The sequence below is a fragment of the Cajanus cajan genome, chromosome 9, assembly GCF_000230855.2.
Source record: "Cajanus cajan strain Asha chromosome 9, NIPB_CcT2T_4, whole genome shotgun sequence".
Lineage (NCBI taxonomy): Eukaryota > Viridiplantae > Streptophyta > Magnoliopsida > Fabales > Fabaceae > Cajanus > Cajanus cajan.
The window spans coordinates 24,286,935-24,307,485 of record NC_138525.1 but is presented as its reverse complement, the minus strand read 5'-3'; the positions used below and the strand labels follow the sequence as shown (position 1 = coordinate 24,307,485).

The 20,551-nt window shown below is 35.2% G+C and overlaps 1 protein-coding gene and 1 pseudogene across 5 annotated transcripts; both read left to right on the top strand.

Moving 5' to 3' along the window:
- The first annotated feature begins 1,385 nt into the window (after nucleotides 1–1,385).
- On the top strand, nucleotides 1,386–12,606 carry LOC109811075 (UDP-N-acetylglucosamine transporter UGNT1). 4 transcript variants are annotated; one of them, XM_083063042.1, is made up of 10 exons: nucleotides 1,387–1,672; nucleotides 1,764–1,840; nucleotides 2,467–2,736; nucleotides 2,828–2,961; nucleotides 4,314–4,444; nucleotides 4,550–4,594; nucleotides 4,692–4,789; nucleotides 8,945–9,052; nucleotides 11,953–12,009; nucleotides 12,101–12,606. In XM_083063042.1, exons 1-10 carry the CDS (start codon nucleotides 1,513–1,515, stop codon nucleotides 12,173–12,175), a joined length of 1,155 nt encoding a protein of 384 aa, XP_082919168.1. In that variant the 5' UTR covers nucleotides 1,387–1,512; the 3' UTR covers nucleotides 12,176–12,606. The 4 variants fall into 4 exon arrangements, with proteins under 4 accessions (XP_082919167.1, XP_082919168.1, XP_020230294.1 ...); XM_020374706.3 differs by having other exon boundaries at nucleotides 1,388–1,672; nucleotides 2,575–2,736; XM_083063041.1 differs by having other exon boundaries at nucleotides 1,386–1,672; nucleotides 4,314–4,594.
- A 3,592-nt stretch (nucleotides 12,607–16,198) lies between these two features.
- LOC109811087 (U11/U12 small nuclear ribonucleoprotein 25 kDa protein-like) lies at nucleotides 16,199–19,935 on the top strand (annotated as a pseudogene). The gene is made up of 5 exons (XR_014429724.1): nucleotides 16,199–16,637; nucleotides 16,744–16,843; nucleotides 18,029–18,128; nucleotides 18,728–18,816; nucleotides 19,307–19,935. The product of XR_014429724.1 is annotated as a U11/U12 small nuclear ribonucleoprotein 25 kDa protein-like (transcript).
- The last annotated feature ends 616 nt before the right edge of the window (nucleotides 19,936–20,551 follow it).

The following is a 20,551-nucleotide window of genomic DNA, read 5'->3' as shown; positions in this document are numbered from 1 at the left end:
TATGATATATTGGAGATATATTCTAGTGATTGTGTGAAGATTCTATTGGTTAAGGGTTTAACTACTTGGAGTTTGAATTCATAATTTCAACCTTGAAGGTCTAGTATGGACGAGAAGGAGATAGCTAGCTTGACTGTAGATAACCTCCCCTGAACTTTGAGTCCTTGAGGGCAAAAGAGTTATAAGTGAGGTTGAGTTGGGTGGTTTATAATGGTACATGGGTGGATAATGCATAGACCTCTCAAGCTCTGAGCTCCATAGGAAAAAAGAGTTCTAACACTTTGGTTATAACTAATGCATGTTTGTTGCATGTATTTAATGGGTAACAAATGCAAAGTGTTGGATTTTGTACCTATTGACTAGTTAATAGTCCCTATGTTAAATATGGAAAGAGTTTCTGGTTTTGCTTGTAATTTTCTTGGTGTTTTTCTCCTCAATATTGTTTCTTGCATTTTGTATCTATGAGGTATATTTGTGTGTGGTGATTTAGAGTTTAGGGTTTAGGATTTATGAAGTATATACTTATACTCAAACTCAAAATTATTAATTAAATTAAAATAATATTGTATTAATTAATCAACATACTTGATAGTTGTAATAATTTAATTAAATATAAAAATATATAATTTAAACAGGTGAAGAATCAATGCTTTTATTAATTTTTAATTTGTTATAAATAATTTATTGTACATAATAATTTCAAGATAACGTGTGTGATTGTAATTTTTTTAATAAAATTATGATTGACCAAACGAAATATATATGTGATATTATAGTTAATTAAAATAATTTTGTAATTATTTATTGCAAGCTACATTTTTATAGTACTCTTTTTATACAACAATAAAAATATGATGGAGGTCACAATACGCACTTTTAGAGAAATTTTTTTTTTTATTATCTATTCCAATTTTAGTATCAAAGTGGCTTTTCTTCCTTTTTCTAAATTCTTTTATATATTACACTGAGATTATAATCTAGGACCTAGGTTTGATTTGAGTAAGGGACATTAGATGAGTTAAATTTATCAATATTTAAAATATGAGATACAATTTAAGTATAAGGATTTTTTATTTTACATCCTTTGATAATTGTCCACATGCTATGTATGATTTCTAACGCAGGCCATAAGTTTTTTTTTTTCTTCTTTATTTAATTAGAGTTAAACACTAGTGAGAAAATATTTTATATTAGCAACTAATTATATCTTTTAATTGTGTCATGTCACTATTAAAAATAAATATATTTATAGTGATATGGTACAATTAAAAGATATAATTGGTTATTAGTATAAATTTTTTTTACACGGGCAGTATATAAATAATTAACTTATTTAATTATTAAAATAAAATAGTAATTTAGATAGAAAAAGCAGAAGTAGGAGTTGAGAGAAGAGAGTTGACGAAGACAAGTAGGGGGAGTTAGAAGTTAGAATTGGCAAGTGGCGTCTAACCTCGTTGGCTTGCTCGAATTCTCCTTCAAACTCGCAATCCCTTGAATTCCACGACAGCCATGTCTCTGAAAGGCTCCATTTCGTCGGAGAATCTGGTGCTTCCGGTCTCCGATCCTCCCAAGGGCCAAGACCCCTACGCCCCCGACGACAAGCTCTTCAAAGGCTCCGCCTTCACCAAACGCGGTGCCTTCGCCGCCCTCTCTTACATGTCCTGCGCAGGTTCCTCCCTCGCCTTTTCCTTTTCTTTCCCCTTCTCTTCCTCTATTCCTCATCTCTCTCCTCTTTCTCTTTCTCTTTCTCCTTCCCCCAGTTCTCTTGGTCATGTTCAACAAGGCTGCGCTCTCCTCTTATCGCTTCCAATCCGCCAACGTCATCACTCTTCTTCAGGTTTTCTCTTTTTCCCCTATTTGAAGCTTTTTCTCATGTATTGCAGAAAATTCTATGCAAATATACTTCATAATTCACCTTTCTTTCAGGAAGAAGACCAAAACCTTTCTGCTTGACTCTAATCGTTGTTCTCATGCTTGATTTATTTATTATACTCCATGCTATCTCTGTTTTTAAGATGATATTTTCTCTATTTTACATTTATAACAACGACAGCTTAGGAATCTTCTGGGAATAGCAAAACTTAATGCACTACTTCTTTTAATATGTGTGAAATTGGTTATTTTACTTATAATTGAGAACAGAGGGAGTGACTCTCTTAAGGGTACTTATTTTCATTGTCATGGAGGATGGAATGCTTTGTAAATTATCAGTTCTGCTCTAAACTTGCTTTTGTCTGCTTCTCTGCATTCTCTTCCTTCTTTAATAGTCAATTAACACTTTGTTGTTCTGTATGTTTAGCAAAGTCTCTATATTTCAAAAGTTAAGTTCTTCAGAATAATTTGTTAGGGATCAATCGATCACCTTATTTGAAAGCGAAAATGCAAGAAAGCAATAGTTTTTATTGCGTGGAGAAGAGGTGGAAGAGGATTATGTTGAATCTAAAAGTTTAGGATATTATGCAGTGTCTACACTTCTATTGGCCCACTAAGGCTGGACAATTGCCAATCTATAGTTGTGAAGATCCACTTGATTCATTTCACAATTTTAAACATACTTCTATTCTTCTTCAGATGGTATGTTCATGTTGCTTTCTCTATTTATTGAGACGCTGGAGGATGATTTCTTTCTCAGCAAATGAGTCCTTACTTATATCAGATAACTCAACAAAATTTGTGTCATTGAAGACTTTGAAGCACACTCTTCCTTTGTCAGGAGCATATTTATTTTACATGGTATACCCTTCTTCCCCTTGAAAAAAGAGGACCAATATTCAATACTTAATTTTTGCTTATTATCTTTATTCACCCCTGTACTTCTCCTTAGTTAGTCACCATGGAGTCTGTTCGTGGAGTAAATGTTCCAATGTACACAACTCTTAGGAGGACCACAGTGGTATTTACAATGTTTGTGGAGTTTGTTCTGGTGGGGCAGAGGTATACACGTTCTGTCATTTTCAGGTAAATTGCCCTTTCTCCATTGCATAATATGATCTGCTGTATACCACATTTTGTTCAAATAAATATTTGATTTATCCACCCAAAATTTTAGCAACATATGTAAAGTGCATAGTTTAATGTTGTAGTAATGAACTGCATTATGTTTGTTTATATATACAGATTTGCTATGATTTATTGTGGGATATATAATTTGAATTCGTGTGATGAAATGACATGACTAACTTGATGACTGTAAGTACCACAAATCAATTATCAAAAAAGCTTAAGTTGTGCTGAGTGAAGGCACATGAATGGCATCATTAAATCTTTAACATGCCCCCTTATGCAAGGCCCTTTGGACTTGCAGTGTTGATAAAGCATTGACCTATTTTTACCATGGTTATCAATCCTAAATAGCAATGTGGAATGGAATGGCTAACCCCAAAATTGCTTTAGTGGGATGGTTTGGCATTTGAAGATTATGGAATGAATTAAATAATTTACACCATACATGTCTAAATGCTGAAAAATAAAAAATTAACCAAAATTAAAGACATCTCTCATTCTTACTTCCATGTCATATTCCTCTTGTTTCTTGCTAAATATGCAATGCATGTAATCTATCCGACTTAAGCCAAAACCCTTTGTTTTCAAATTGTCAAAAACTCAAGTTTAAAGTTAATTGCTTGCTTGATTCCTCAATCAAAAGTATATCATTTGCAAAAATCTTGCAATTAGGGATAACCTTTTGTATGCCCCTGGTAAGCACATTGAACTCCAAGGCTATATAAGTAAAATAAAAAGAAGGAATATAGAAAAAAAATCAGAACACAGATTTGTGAACAGAGACAAAGGAGAAGGGGAGAAAACAAGATGGCTGCATTTTTCTGAGATTGTGGCCATGATTCTTGCTATAGCAAGATGCAATGCTATAGAAACAGGTAGCAATTGGAGGCCACTAACTGTTCCGCCGCTATAGATGTGTAATATTGTGCTATTGATAATTTTTTTACCATGACCTGAAATTTAATTTTTTTAAAAAACTGGGAGGTGGGAGACGACATAAAACTCCTAACTACTTGGTCAGGAGGCTTTGAAACGATATCATGACCTAACTACCCTAAAAGCTTAAGCTATGTCATACTTAGTCTATGCAATCTATATTTGGTGTACGTTGGAAGTTATGTCAGATGCACCCCCTGATGAACTTTAAAAAAAATATGTATTTGCATCAAGCATGATGTAACTGCTTTTCTGTTCTTTTGGTTATTTTCCCCTTTTCATTTATAATACAATGAAGTTGTTCCAATTGTATTTGAATGAGCATCTACCTGATTCATTCATTTAACTGAAATTTATAAGGCTGTTATCAGTGTCGGCTTGATTGTCTTTGGCGCATTTGTTGCGGGAGCACGGGATTTTTCTTTTGATGCTTATGGATATGCTGTTGTTTTCATGTCAAACATCGCCACAGCAATATATCTTGCAACCATAGCCCGCATTGGTTGTATTCCTATAGTCTCACTCTCTCATAAAGTGGAAATTTTGTACCTTCTTTCCTTCTTAGCCTGCATTTTCTTATTTTTATGGTATCATTTCTTTTTGTCAGGGAAAACTAGTGGTCTTAATAGCTTTGGCCTTATGTGGTGCAATGGTAAGCTGATATATTGTATGATGGGCCTATAAAACTTTCTTACCCATTTGAGTGTAACGGAATTTCTTATTTGAAATACTTTTCTATTTTACTATAGGTATCATATGTGGACCAGTTTTACTCATCTGGACATTTGTTCGTGGTGACTTGAAGACAACACTCAATTTTCCATATCTCTTCTCACCTGGTTTTATCGTATGTTCTGCTGCTTTTGACTTTTTCCTTCAATAAGTTGTTGTATTCACTATTCACTCTTGGGCCTTACTTGGTTACTTGCCAAAAGAATATAGTATTTTGATAGGAATCCTGATTCCTAATCCAAATAATCTAGCGGGCTAGAATTTATTTAACCCAGGGGTCACCAAGGCTTGGGTATATTACTAGAAAGCCTCTGCAAGGATATTATTCCCAAAGGCATTTAGGAGAGAAGAGTTAGTCAGATGAGAGAGGGATAGGTATCTATTCTGTTAAATAGACGAAATGGAGAGTAAGGAGGAATTGTGTGTATATTTTCCACTTTTCAGCTTTTAGTTTAAAAAATCATGTCATTATTAGTATAGTACCTTAGTTTTTTTTTTTTGGTAAAATATGAAAGATAAACAAAGCAAACAACTCAAGACATAGAGTCTCTCCCTAAAGGAAGTAAAATAAAGTCTGGAGGACTCCTCCAAAATACATTGGAACCTAAGTTCCCTACACCCCAAGTAGCAAGCGTATGAGCTACTAAATTAATCTCTCGAGGAATATGACTTACGTAAACTACCCAATCCCGAGCAAGAAGTTGCTGAACACGACAAATAACATCATAATGCTTGTGCAGGTAATCTCTGTCCGTTGGCCGATCTTGAAACAACTTTACAGCTCCCAGGCAATCACTTTCACAAATCACCATCCGAAAACCACCATCCCAACAAAACACTAGGCCCTCCTCCAAGGCCAACAACTCAGCACGTAACGCATCCCCATGTAAGACTCCACGCGAAAAGCCCCCCCGCCACATACCTGCCCAATCACGGATGACTCCACCCATTCCCATAGCAGACGTCTCCCTCAACCAACTTCCGTCCATGTTAAGCTTTACCCACGGGTGCTCCGGAGGCCTCCAAAGGGCTTGGTCCTCCCATTGGCGCCTCCTAACGTTATACACACTGTGCTCCACCATGGATAATATCACCTTCCGACGGACCACCGAAATTGGCCAGAGGTCATCGTTAAATACCATGTTATTCCTAAAACACCAGACCCACCACAAGGTGATGGATAACGTAATAGCATCCTTGTGCAAGATGATCCCCTTCAGCCACTGAAAACAATCCATTTCATAAAATGACCAACCCACACTACACCCACCAGACATCAGCACCTCTCGCGAATATGGGCAATCCCGAAGAGCATGTAGAATGGTCTCATGAGGGCAAGAGCAACGCGAGCATGCACCTGACTCTGCCAACCTCCTGTCAACCCGAACCTGATTCGTTGGGAGGGCTGAGTGAAGGCATTGCCATAGAAAGAACTTAACCTTCTCAGGAATCATAACCCTCCAAAGCTTCTTCCAAACAGCATCCCCCTCCGCAGCCAGCCCCCGGGTTAGAAAACGATACCCAGATGCCGCTATGTAGCAACCCGAGATATCACCCCTCCAAGCAAAATGATCCCTCCCAAAAGGGGAATTGCCAACACTCAACTGTTGGACAGAATTTATCAGTTCAGTTGGAAGAACCGTATACAAGGCATTGAAGCTCCAATCTCCACTAACCCAGCAGTCGGCAACCGTTTTGTTGGTATCCGCGATATGAACAAAGGGGACTTTCCCGCACCAAAGCCCATTACCTGACCAGTCCTTGTACCAAAGTGATGAGTCTCCCGATCCTAGATGAGGCTTGAATCCCTCCCGGAGTGAGGGAAGGGCCTTAAGAATACTCGACCAGACTGAAGAAACACCCCGCTTGTGTTGAGCACTCAGGACAAAAGCTCCATGTAGGTAGAGGTTGCTGAGGAGTTGAACCCAAGGCTTCTGTGGAGCCGAAAGCAGGTCCCAAGCTAGCTTCCCCAGGAGTGATACATTCACCCTGCGCGCCTCTCTAACCCCAAGCCCACCTAACTCTTTAGCTTGAGTGACAACATCCCAACTCACTGGAGACCAAAACCGAGTATTGTCAGACTTAGCCCAGAGCATGCGACGACAAGCCTGATCTATTCGATTACACACTGCTTGGGGAAGCCACAATGATTGCATGCTATATACGGGAATTGAGGAGATGGTAGACTTCACCAGACACAATTTCCCAGCCTTATTGAGAAGCTTGGCCTTCCAAGCTGCCAGTCGACCCTGAATCTTATCCATCACATCATAGAAATCTGCACACCTCGGCTGACCATGAGTCAAGGGAACACCTAAATACGTCCCGATCCGAGCTGTAAAGCTAATCCCTAGCAGTCCTTCCAAAGTTTCAATCCTCCTCTATGAAACTTTCCTGGAGCTCACAAACTTAGACTTAGTCAAGTTGACTCTTAAGCCTGATAAACGCGAAAACTCCTCCAAGATTGATGCCACCAAACGAGCCTGGTCCTCTGAGGCTTGACAAAACAGTAAGATATCATCAGCAAAGAAAAGGTGTGAAAGTGGTAGCCCCCCAGGAGATAGCCGAATCGGTTTCCAAAGACCCTCCTGAAGCAGTTCAGATATCCGAAGGGCTAGGCGCTCCATGCAAAACACAAACAGATACGGAGATAATGGGTCTCCCTGCCGAAGTCCTCGAGATGGGGCAAAGGACGGTAGTGCGCTTCCATTCCAAAGGAGTGAAATCGACGAATTCTTTAACCCCCACATAATAAGTTGAACTATGATTGAAGGAAACCCATACTGCACCAGCGTAGCCTCCAAGAACTCCCACCTGACCCTGTCGTATGCCTTTTCAAGGTCAATTTTTAAAGCCAAGGAACCCACCCCTGAACCGTCTTTCCGAACGAAATGAAAGGCCTCCTGAGCAATAATACTGTGGTCACGAGTCCCCCTCCCAGGGATAAAACTACCCTGGAAAGGACCAATGACGCCCTGCAAGAACGGTCGAAGACGAGCGACAAGTACTTTGGAAATAACCTTCCAAGCGACGTTGCATAAGCTAATAGGACGAAATTCTTTAAGGCTAACCGGGTGGTTCACCTTCGGAATCAACACCATTTGTGTCTCCAAGAGTGATAGGTCCGAGTACCCCAACCGAAAGGCCTCCCTCACTGTACGCCATAACTCATCACCCACAATAGGCCAATATTGCTTGAAAAAGAACGGTTGAAACCCATCCGGCCCTGGAGCCTTGAAAGACTTCATGCTCATCACCGCCCGACGGACCTCCTCCTTCGTGACTGGTGCAGTTAAAGCAGATCGGGCCTCAGCTCCCAAGGCAGGTGAAATCCCAGTAGGCATGTCTAGAGACCCTTGATCTGTATCCGCCGAAAAAAGCTCCTTATAGAACCTGACTGCCTCAGTCTTCATAACCACATGATCAGTGTGCCAAGTTCCATCTGGTAGAAATAACCCCTGTATTTTGTTCCGCCGTCTTCTCGCGAGTGTTTGAGCATGGAAGAAAGACGTGTTGCGGTCCCCAAACTTCACCCACTTCTTTCTAGATTTCTGAAACCATAGATATTCCTCCTGAAGACAAGTTTCATCCAACTCCATTTGTATAGCCTTCTCCAAACGCGACAGGCTCTCTGAATCCCCTCTCTCTAGTTGAAGTTGTACCCCTTTAAGACGACTTTGGAGAGCCTTCTTCCTAGAAATATATTTCAATCTTTTTCTCCATGATTTTATTTATACACTTAACATATGTATATTATATTTTTATTGCATATTGTTTTATATTTATACAATATATTTGTATATATGAACCCTGGGGCTGAACCTCAAAGGGTCAAACCCTTAAAACTTTTCTTATATTGTTTCTATGATTGGTCCATTTTGAGAATGTTGAATATAATACAATAAATATGTTATATGATTATATCCATCTTAGTTGATCAGTAGTTGCAATTGGATTATTCCATTTTCCTCACAAAAGAAGCCATATAAATTTCAGTTTTAATTAATGTTCCTTTTTGACAATTGTCTGAAAACATTGCCAATGTTCCATGTCTGTCTGGGACTGGGTCTTCCTTTAATTTATTTGATTGGATGTGGTGAGAATTGTGTAAAATTTGATACTTTTCCTGCAATTAAAAGGTCTGCATTTTTGTTCATATAGAAGAAATTGCCTTCTGTGTATATCAATCAGCACCCAGCTTTAAACTTGGTTTCCTCTTAGTTTGAAATTATGAGAAGTTGTAATTTTTGTATTTTTTCTTCTTCTGCAGGTAATTTTGCTTTTTTCCTGCATATTGGCATTCTTCTTGAATTACTGTATTTTTCTCAACACAACTCTAAATTCAGCTGTGACGCAGACAATTTGTGGTAATCTGAAGGTATGTATGCCTTGCTAGCTGTTTTAACTTTGCATGAATAGTGCACCTATAGATTTATAGATTGTCAGATATGATGCAATAAGACTTTGCTTTCAGAGGATGATGGCGTAGTACAAACTTTTTTGTTGAAGGACTGTGTGCAATGGATTTGTTTTACAAAATTGACCAATATAGTGGGAGAAATGGTTGTACTAGTACTTTTTTTGGCTATAAAGTTTTTCAATTTGGGGAGATTCTTCTACTACATTATGGTGTTATTAAATGAAAGACTAAGTGTAATCAACTGTTAGTTTGCTTGAGGATACTGATGCAGATGAGAGAGGGGGGATTTACATAAAGTGGCATACAATTTGCTTGCAATCTTATTTGGAAGTAAAGAAATGAGCTTAATCTCGGGATTTTCTTGGGAATTTCTCGTTTCAAATTTACATTTGCTTCATGAGCAGTTGGGGAAAAGAAAAGGAACTTAATATGTTATTATGTACATCATACCGGCTTAACGTAATATATTGGTTTTAATTGGATTAAGAACGTACCTTTTCCACATAATGCCATGGAGACTGATGTGCACTCCTTTATACCTTTTATATGTTCTAATTTTATTTGTTTCATATTGATTTCATCAGTAAAGATAGTTGGATTGCTCAGGATAGTTAGTTAAGATGATGGTTAGATTAGTTAGTCTCTCCTCCATGTATATAAACCAAAGTATTAATTTTGTAATTTATACAAACTTCGTTTTGTATCAATAATACATCCTTTCAACCCTGCAATTCTCTTTACTTATGTAGTACGGATTCGGATATGACACAAACAAGGGGATACAGAAAAATAAAAAAGTATAGGGCACGGTGACACAAATAATGTGAGAAAGTGATATCCTCCTTAGCATTGTTTAGGCTGGGAGTGTACCATCTCATAAACAGCACCCATGTCTACCTGAAATCCCCCCACACATACCTCGCCAAACCCTTCCACCCCTTCCCCTACCCTCATAATGTCCCCCTATATCTCACCCTCTAGACCTCTGCCATCAAGTCCCACTGCCTATCCCTTGACAGCCTCCTCTCCTCCCTCTCCACCCTCCTCTGCCTTCTCCTTGCCGCTCTCCCTTGCCTCTTCCCTGCCAATGCCACCCTCGTCGCCTCTTGCCTCTAGGCGCTCCAGATCAGCCTCTCCCTCTACGCTAACACCTTCATCCCTGAGGGCTGCCACTGCTTCCTCGACATCACCAGCAGCATCGAGGGATCCTTGTAGTGCGATATCGATGTCTCCAAGCTACATGCTGTTGTGATCCTTGATCTCGCGTTTTTGATTCACACAATCTTTGTTGTGCTCCTTGTGTTGCTTACCTGTGCACTTGGAGTGTTGGGTCGTGTCTGTGTGGAGGTTTCCCTTTGTCCATGTTAGAGTGTCTGATGATTGAACTGTGTCGGATTTTGGTGGGCCATGTCCGACACCATGTCTGACACCGTGTCCATGCTGTGTCTGTGTTGGATTCATTTCTGATACAGGAACGCTGCCGTATGAAGGCATGTCTGTGCTACATAGCTCTTTACATTCTATCTAATTTGGGCTCTGTCATGTTTCTCAACATGGTATTAGAGTTCCCCATGGTATCAACCATAAGGAAAAAATTCTCTTCTGCGGCATTGAGCTACTATTAGCTCATTTTTCTTCATCTTCTTTGTGATTTCCTCACTTTCTCGGATCTGTTCACTTGCCTTTCTGTATTTCGTTCACTCTGATTTTCTTGCCATATCAATAATTCTCCCTGTCATTTCTCTCTTCAAAACTCAGATCCAGGTCCTATCTCACCATTTTTTCTCTTATGTTCTCTCCGATTCTCAGTCCCCAATCAGATTCCACTTCCCCACTCCTTCTCAATAAAGTTCCATTCATTCACTGCACTATATGCATCCACAAGATTGCAAATTTGTGATTTCATCACTAGCACTGGCAATGTTGTGGCCTCATGGACCTCCATTTTAATGCATCATCATGTTTTTCACTCATCCAATAGAGGCCAGGTCGTTTCACTAATTGTTTTATATTGAAATGCAAACACAATTCTGAATCTGATCTTGAGTATGTGGTATCAAGAGTCTTTGAACTAGGAGGTGCCCTCTGATTCAAGTTGTGGAAGGTCTGGATGGTGCAATATGAAGGTCTCATATTCTGGTTTGTGATTCTGATTTGAAGATTTCGACTTGTGTGGAGTTGTTGTGTTTCTGATGCTTTGGTTAGTGGTGAATCTGGTGATCTATTTGAAATTCTTGCAGTTGTTCTTGCTATGAAGTGAATCATTTTGCTAATGCTGTCCTTCTGGTGAATCCTGTACTACTCTAAATCTAACTTTGCTCTCTGTTCTTTGCTGACTCTGGTTACAGTTCATTAACTACCTAAAGTTGTTTCAGCTCAAAATCAATTCTTCAATGTGAAAACCAAACATGTAAATTCACTTAAAATCACGTTATCCGGTATTTCAACATGATTTTGGATGAATCAACATGAACCCAAATACACATTATGAAGCATTGGGTGTAATTTTTGCTTGGTGATTGAGCTTGTTGCGTAAGTTGGCATTGATAAACACACCAACATTTGAAATAATTTGATCTTTTGACATTGTATTTTGCCAATGTTGTTATGCCTCAGTATAAGCACCTTCTACCTTCTAGAGGGAGTAGAGGAGGTGGCGGGGGTATAAGAAAATTTTAGGGTTTAAGATTATTTACATTAATTATTCTCTTCGCATATATAAACCAAAGTGTAGCTCGTTTTGTATCAATATTCATTCAGTCTCTGAACTTTTCTCTATCTCTCTAATTTGGGCTCTCTCTTTTTCTCAAGAGTCATGATTGTTTTATGCTTTCTAATTGTTCTGTATTGATGTCTAGGATCTATTTACTATTGGCCTTGGCTGGATAATTTTTGGTGGGCTACCGTTTGATGTTGTGAGTGTTCTTGTCCTTTCTGTTGTTCTGGTGTTCCCAACTGAGTATAATATTTTTATTGATGGTAGAATGTGTTTTTATTTGACTTCAGTGGAACGTAATTGGGCAGTGTCTCGGTTTTACTGGATCTGGTTTATACGCCTACTACAAACTCATTGGCAAATAACTTATCAAGTCCTATAGATGAAGTCTTTTTCCAATTTGGGAGTGCCATTTGCTTCAGTCATCTTCCCATCACCGCATCCCTCGAAAATGGAGAAGAATCTGAATCAAACTTGGGTCTGGTAACATGCGAACGACTAATTTATACTTCTGGGAAGTTTTGCTAAATACAAGTTGACATACATACAAACAGTTTCTGGGGAATCAGACGAGAAAGGCTTTCAAGGCTTTACTGTATTCAAACCTCTATTGATCTAATAGTATGTTCACCCATTGCATTTTGATGAATCTCATGCATGGCTCCTTGTAAGTTGTAACTGTTAACAAACACTGTATTTTAATAGCAAATTCATTGCGGGGAGAAAATTCGACTAAAAGACAATATAAGTGTTTACTAAATAATTCCAAGACAGGGGACTAATTTTCACTTAAGCATATCTGGAATTGTTCATAATTAGCTTTTTTTTGCTTTGGTGGGGGACACCCGTAGTCCCTTACAAGTTTGAGCCATCTTTTGTAACTTGAATTCATTACAAATTGTATGTGTGTTGGTCCTTGGCTACTTTATGCATGTGGATTTGAGTTTGTTGATATTTACGTGCATGTAAAAAATACCGATGGTGGATAGGTGTCAAATTAAGAATGTAAATTTGCTTTCTTATAATATTAGATATTAAATTAACCAGTGGCCAAAATTTTAGGGGTTAAATTAATGTTTTACTCCATTTTTATTTGGCAATATTGTGTTGGTTACTTTAAAGATATATTACCAAGAGGAAAACTTGGTTACTAGAATTATAATTCATGGAGTTTTATTTGAATATATTTCAGTTTATTAATAAAAATTGAATACCAAATGATTTCCTTTTTAATTTTAAAGGTAAAGCCTTCAAGCGTAGTTCCACACTAATATAATTTTGAAGTTGTTTGGTAAGAGTGAAAATGGAAACAAGAGAATATAATTTTTCCTTGTTTAAAGAAAAAAAATTAAAAATTCAGTCTTTGGTAGAGGGAATTGAGGGGAGAGGTGCAAAAAACTGAGATTTATAATTCTTCCTTCATTTGGTGTAAGAAGACAAGGGAAGGAATGAGTGGAAGAGAAGTTATCTTACTTTCTATACTTTTTTCCCTCTTAAACTCAAAATATCTTACTTAAGGACTCTATATGACATGACTTCAGTCACTAGTCCAACCTGATTTAAAGGGGCTTTTGACGAGTTTGACTTTAACAAATTGGACTTGATGTATCTTAAGAATAGGTTTGAATTATTTTTTATGTCATCCCAACTTAGTCCAACACCATATATTTACTATTTTGTTAAATAATTATGTATTAATAATATAATTTCTTTGATTAATAAATCATGTTTTGCCTAACATAATATTATATTTATATTGATATTATTTATTTTGAAATATATATCATAAAAAATATCTTAATTGTAATTGTAGATTTTTTAACTTCATAATTTAACTATATATAATATTAAATTAGTATACTATGCTAACAAGTTAGGTTGACTCAATCTTGTCACCATTCTTTGAGTCTTGATTTGATTATATTTAGGTTCACAAAATTGAACTTAAACTTCTTTTTAGATCAGATAAGGACACAAACATATCTATCTCAACTCGTCGCACTAATACTTATATCTTAAAGTCATCCAAAGTAGTTCTAAAGTCCATCCATAGCAACTTTAACAACAATACCAACATACTTAAGAAATAAGAATGAACATTTACTAACCAAGTGATCCCAAATCTCCACATGTAATAATTAATTAATTAATTACTAATAATATCACATCATCACCTAAAAAATGATGAAAATCAAACTCTAAAGCATGTGAAGAAATGACTGAAAACAAAAAGTATATTAATTGTAAAATATAATATTTAAAATAATTATTACAAAACCAATAAACTTATAATTGTATATTGATATAAATTATTATTCAAATTATTCTTTGATTCTCATCTTATTTAATTTAATCATTTTGATCTCTATTATGAAAATGTCTAATTTGCCTACTTAATTTACTATAACAATGCAATATTGTCATTTTCATCCAAATGAAACTATCTGGATTAACTTTTTGTACAAGTCACACAATAAAAAAAACAACGTGTATCGTTATGTGTACAAATATTTAAAGTCGTTTCAATTTGATAGAGATTACCACATTGTACTATTTTATAAAATTAAAAAACAAAATTAAATCGTTTAACAATAAATGGGTTAAATTAAATAAATTGAGAGATGAAAAGAGTAATTCAGCCTAAAATATTTCATGTATTATTAATTTAAAGGAAGTGTATTGGTTTATGATTTCATAAGATTTTAAAAGATTTTTTTGAGTAAAAAAGTATTGGTATTCGATCATGATTTTATATTACTTAAAAATAATTTATTGGTATTCAATCTGGATTTTCAAGATTTTTTAAAAAGTTCATTAAAATCCATTGATATTCATTTGAGACTTTTTATTACTTAAAAAAAATCCATTGGTATTCAAAAATTTAGAGATTTTAAAGGATTATTGTATTAGAGGGATTTTGAAGGACTTTTTAGTGGTATCTATAAATACCAAATTCATAAAACATTTCCATCTAAACCCATCAGATTTTGAAGGATTGTTTGAAGTGACTTTTCAAGTGCTTCAAGAATTTTCAAGTGAGTTTTTCATCTGTTATTTTTACTATGCTCATGTCTTCTCCATTTTTTTCTTTTGCTAATAATACTGCACTATTGTTCCCATTCTATTCTCCTATTTAGTGAAACTTTTATATATAAATGATAGTGTCATTGACTTGCTCTATTTTTCTCTTCGTTCTCTTTAATTGACTTGCTCTATTTAGTTGAGATTGTTTCTCAATTATATAACACAGAAAACGTTTGAAATTTCAACTGTAGTATTTTTTTTATAACACGCGTCAAGAAAAGGGAAAGGTAAAAACTAAAATTGATATTATGATCTCTATAATCAACTATAGATCTTTGTAATCAATTTAAATTTATTAGAATATATATATATATATATATATATATATATATATATATATATATATATATATATATATATATATATATATATATAAGATGAATTTGAGTTAGGATCTTGTGAGTAGAATGATATAAGAATAAATCTTAGTTGGGAGAAGAACCCTTTCAGCACAAAAACTACGATCTCTTTCCCTCTCTTGAATTTGTTATTGTTATCATTCCCTTTTATGACAATAATTATTTATTATTTTATTTTTTTACTATGATTTTTTTAATTTTTATATTGTAAAATTAGAATTTTTATATTTTAAAAAAGAAAATTAACATAAGACATTGCAGTATCTTAGAATTCAATACTAAAAATATTTATTCATGAGAAAATAATTGAAAGCAATTAAAAAATTAAAAAAAAAACATTTTGCACCTGTAACAAATTTTAGATACAATTTTTTTTCTCCTAGTTGATGTTTGTAAATTTCTATTTCAATATTAGCGGTTAATGAAAATCATAATTTTGAGCCTATTATTAAAACTCAAGAACAAGAGTGAAAAAATGCCAATGCTTGAGGAATAGTATAGCTATGGATATATGGGTGAATGTTATTTAGAAAGACATGATATTATGAAGAATTATTATTATTATTTAAGACATTGTTATTTTTTTTTTATTATTTTTGTATTTGGTTCTTTTTAAATTTGAATGTATGAAAAAAAATCTTGAACTCTTATCGTATGTCAAAAATCTACGAAATTCTGCAAAGTTCACAAAATCTCACAAAATCCATTAAAATCCTAATTTAAAAGTCATGCAAAATCCATTAAAATCCTTATTGAAAATCTTGTGAAATCCTACAAAATCTTAAAAATCATAAAAATTCTACAAAATCTTTTAAAATTCACGTAACATTTTTCAACTAATTTTTTTTTTAAAATCTTATACACCTCCTAAAAATTTGACAAATGGCATGATGAAGATATGAAATTTGAATTAGTGGGTAAGGTGTAGGCAGAGGCCCAAAAGAAAGTGAAAGCCCAAGGCGAGGGGAAAAGACCGTTGGCGCGCGTGGAACGGTTTCGTCTAGTCCTCTGTCTTCCTCGATACAAAAAGCTGGAATTAGAATCTCTCCGACAGAAGCAGCATCGCATCAACGAACTACACCAAAGTTCGAAAAGCAAAACCCTAACTCCACCAATTTCCGTTCCACAATGCGTGTGGTTCCGCTCCAAGAATCTCTCCCTTTCCCTTCTATAAAGGCCTTCACACGCTCCCTCTAAGCCATCGCCATCATCATCATCATCATGAGGTTGCTAGACCCCAACGCCAAAAACCCTAAGAGCCCTCGGAGATCCTCTTCGCTGGCCATAATGGAAGGAATTTTGGCCAGGAAAACCTTCTTCTACGGCAAGCTTCCCTCCCAACCTCTCAGACTCACCGTCCTCAAACTAGACGGTTCCTCTTTCCGTAATCATTCTCATTCATTCCTTCACTCTCACTTGCTTTTTTATTTTTTTATTTTTTTTTTTATTTTCGATTCGATTCGATGCAAGAGTTTCCTCGCGTTTCGCAGATATTCAAGTTTCGAAGACGGCCACCGTTGCGGAACTCAAGGACGCAGTCGAGGCCGTGTTCAGTCACGTGCCTCACAAGGGGCCAGCCAAAATTTCATGGTACTAACTAACACTCATTTATCTCATCATCAAATTCATCATGTTGTTTAATATTTACGTATATACTTTAAATTAGTTTAAGATGTAAATATGATTTTAGTCCTTTATGACTGAATTTCTTTTTAGTCTCTTATATTTAAAATCGGTTTTTTTAGTCATGTATAGTTAGAAATTTGCCAAATATTATTGCGAACAAGGTTATCGGTAATTTTAGGAATTAAAACAAAATTTTTAAAAATTATAAGGATTAAAAATAATAATTTTAAATTTGAGAAAAAAAAAGCATATTTACCCTAAATTTGATGAGTTAAAAACATATATAAATCATAGTTTAAATATATTTTTAGATTTTGTAAATATCACCATTCTGCTTTGACCAAAGATTTGTCGCTTTTTAAAATTGTTAATGTGATTATTTTTAGGTTATACATATAATTTAGTCTCTACACATATTTTTGAATTCTCATTTTGGTTTCTACATGTAAAAATTTACTATTAAATTGTCCCTATACATGTAAATGCTATTGATTTTGTCTTTACATGAAATAACAATGTGTAGTGGGGTTAATGGTGTCGGTAACCAAGCCAAATTGGAGGTAACGTTTAACAAATTGATTAATAAGGTTTTATATATAGAGACCAAATTGAGAATATGCAACATGTATAAGGACTAAATTATGTTTAATTCTTATTTTTATAAATTTGAAAACTAGTTTCTATCACATGTTTAAATATTTGTCATGTACATACACCAATAAGATTTATTTATAGGAATTATTAAAATTCATGTGGATGGAAGAAACATGGTTGAGAGAGAAGATTTCACTAAAGGGTTATCCGAGTAGATTTTCAAAGAAACTTGGTCATGAGATAGATATTTAACACTATTAAGTAATAACATGGTCATTCAAAAATAATTAACAATTTTAATAGTTTTTACTTTGACAATCAGTCTAATAAGAAATCATGACAATCAATAATCGAACGGTAGCTATTTTAATGGTCACCTAATATGTTTTTGATTGGTTGGTAGTGAAATTAAACTCTGTCATTGGATAGAAATTAAACTCAATTTATAAGAACTATAATTAGTTATATTAACTGGATTAACAAGGATATGAAACCTTTGAATTTTATGCTGACGTAGACATTATTTTAATTTGTATATTACCTTGGGATGTGTAGGGTGCATGTTTGGGGGCAGTTTTGCTTATGCTATGATGGACAGAAGCTAGTTACGGAGAAGGATTATCTTCGAAATTATGGTATCAAGGATGGTGACCAGGTTTGTAACTTTCTAAGATTTATTCAACAGTCGGCTTCATCTAAACCTTTCGATTATCACACTTGAATGAATCCATGTGCTTCTGTAACACTTGTCCTTCGTACTCGTAGTTTGGAGTCTCTAGATATTTGCTTTTGTCATCAGTCACATTGGTTTGTAATTCGTTCTTATATAGATTTGGGAGAATATTGACATTCGGGTTGGAAAAATAGCACAGATGGAAGTTCTGTATGGGGTTGAATGCAGTCTTCCTAGTTTTGCAGACGTACTATTATATTTATATCTCGAGTCTCAAACTACTTGGTGGCTTTGGACGATATCTTTGATATTTAAAGTTTTCTGCTTTTAGCATTTTATGGTTTCAGTAGTTATTTCATGGTTGCGTTCTGCAAACGTATATGAGAAAGGAAATTTGATGCCCAATTGATTTTAGTTGGCTCTTGTTCTAGTTTCTTATCAGTTATCAAAGTTAAGAACCAAATATCCTGTCAACGTTAGGACTTACGACTGCTTCTCTTTTGTTATTACATATTATGTGTTCTAGTTAGAATTCTGTTGCTTATAATATGTCCTCTCTATTTTTATTTTGTTTTGCATAGCTTCGTTTCATTCGCCATGTCTCAAACAATTGCTGTGTTCAAAGAAAGCGGTTGAAGAATAGAGTTGTCTATTTGAAACAGCACAGAAGGTAAAACTTTTCCAGATTTTATCTTTTTTCCAGGTTATCCTAGTTGAGTCCTGGCCTGTGCTGTAGTTTGTTCATCATAATTCTTTATTTATGGCTTAGTTTTAAAATGTTGGCTAATTACGTTAACCACATTGTCGTTAGTCAAAGGAATTGTGTTACGCCGCTACCCAAGGACAGGACCATTGAGTTTTCTCCTTGAATATTTGATTTCTCCTCACCGAATAGCATCATCTTATCACAGTTTGCTAATTACTGCTTTTCCATCTGCATTCTGGAGTAATATGTATGCAGAAGCTCTAGTCAGGCATTAATCTATTTAGTCCACATTGGGCATTTTGAAACAAAAAGAATAGCATCAAAATAAGCAACAACTGAACAAAACAACACACCCAAAATAGTTCAGTACCTACTGTTCCTCTGGATGTGTTGCATTAAAAAAAAAGTGGTATTCTGTAACAAGTCCTTACACTTGCCGGACGATAAGGTGCAGGTCAACACAAGTGAATAGCTATCAACCCGAAGGAAATTGTAATGATGATGAGACTGGTTCTGATGATGAAGCCACAAAGAATGCGAAGATGGAACATCATATTGAAGAAGAAAAAGGACCAAAGCGCGTTGGAAAGAACAAATTAGTTGGCTTTGTGGGAGAGTTGTTCTCATACACTCCACTAGCAGTTGTGAGAAGGACTACAACTAGAAGCAGGATTTGGCCATCCACAATTCCGAGACGTTTACTGGGTAGTTTTAGAAAGATTAGAAGTTTTGTATTCTTTGGCAGGGGGAGGGACTATTCTCGGAGACTTCCATGGAGACGGTAGTATTAATATTTGAAAGAAATGTGTTTTCTAGCCGCACAACATACATTTCCAATGACGCTGGCAACAGAGGGGGATCCTTGCAAAATTTTTGGTTCATATGCAAATGATGTGCGTGTGGAATTGTATTGCTTTATTGACTGAGATGGCAACGAGATGTAGATATTGCATATTTTTAGTGATTCCTGTTGTATAAACAAACGGGTTGGAGTTGGGGAGTTTTCAATGTGCGTTTGATTTTATGATTAGAAACTTCACTGGCTTCGTCAATGATATTTGAGCAAAATATCAATTTAAGGTATCTGTTGTCACGATAAAAAATGGATTTAGTTCCAAACTTATATAGTTTGATCCTTCAATCTAGACACGAATATACGTCCCTCACTAGTCACTTCTGGGTAGTAATTACTTTTTCGCCAAAAAGAACATGCGACAACATTTGTTTGTTATTACTTTTGTATGTCAATAATCGGTTGTTTCTTTGTTATGTGTATATTGCTGGTTTGAATTTAATATTTTATGTATATATATATATATATATATATATATATATATAAATCTTTCACCTTTATGCCAATTCAAGTGGGGCTATTTTTGTAGTTGTTACAAGAGATTGTTTTGCGTACCAACGAGCACCCTTCTTAATATATTAAATTTAAAAATTAATGCTTATAAATTTTGCACTTTAGAGGTGGTTAATTAAGTTCTTTAATAAAGATTAATTATCGATAAAATTATTAAATCTTTTGTAATAATAACATGATTATAAAAAATTATAGAATATTTGATGGAAGAGTTTTCAAACTCAATAAAATACTTGCAAGTTATGTTGTGTCCAGCACCGTTGAGAGTTAAGTTATATTAAGACGTTACACTTTAATAAAATAAAATATGAGTTAATTACTTATACACTGTTA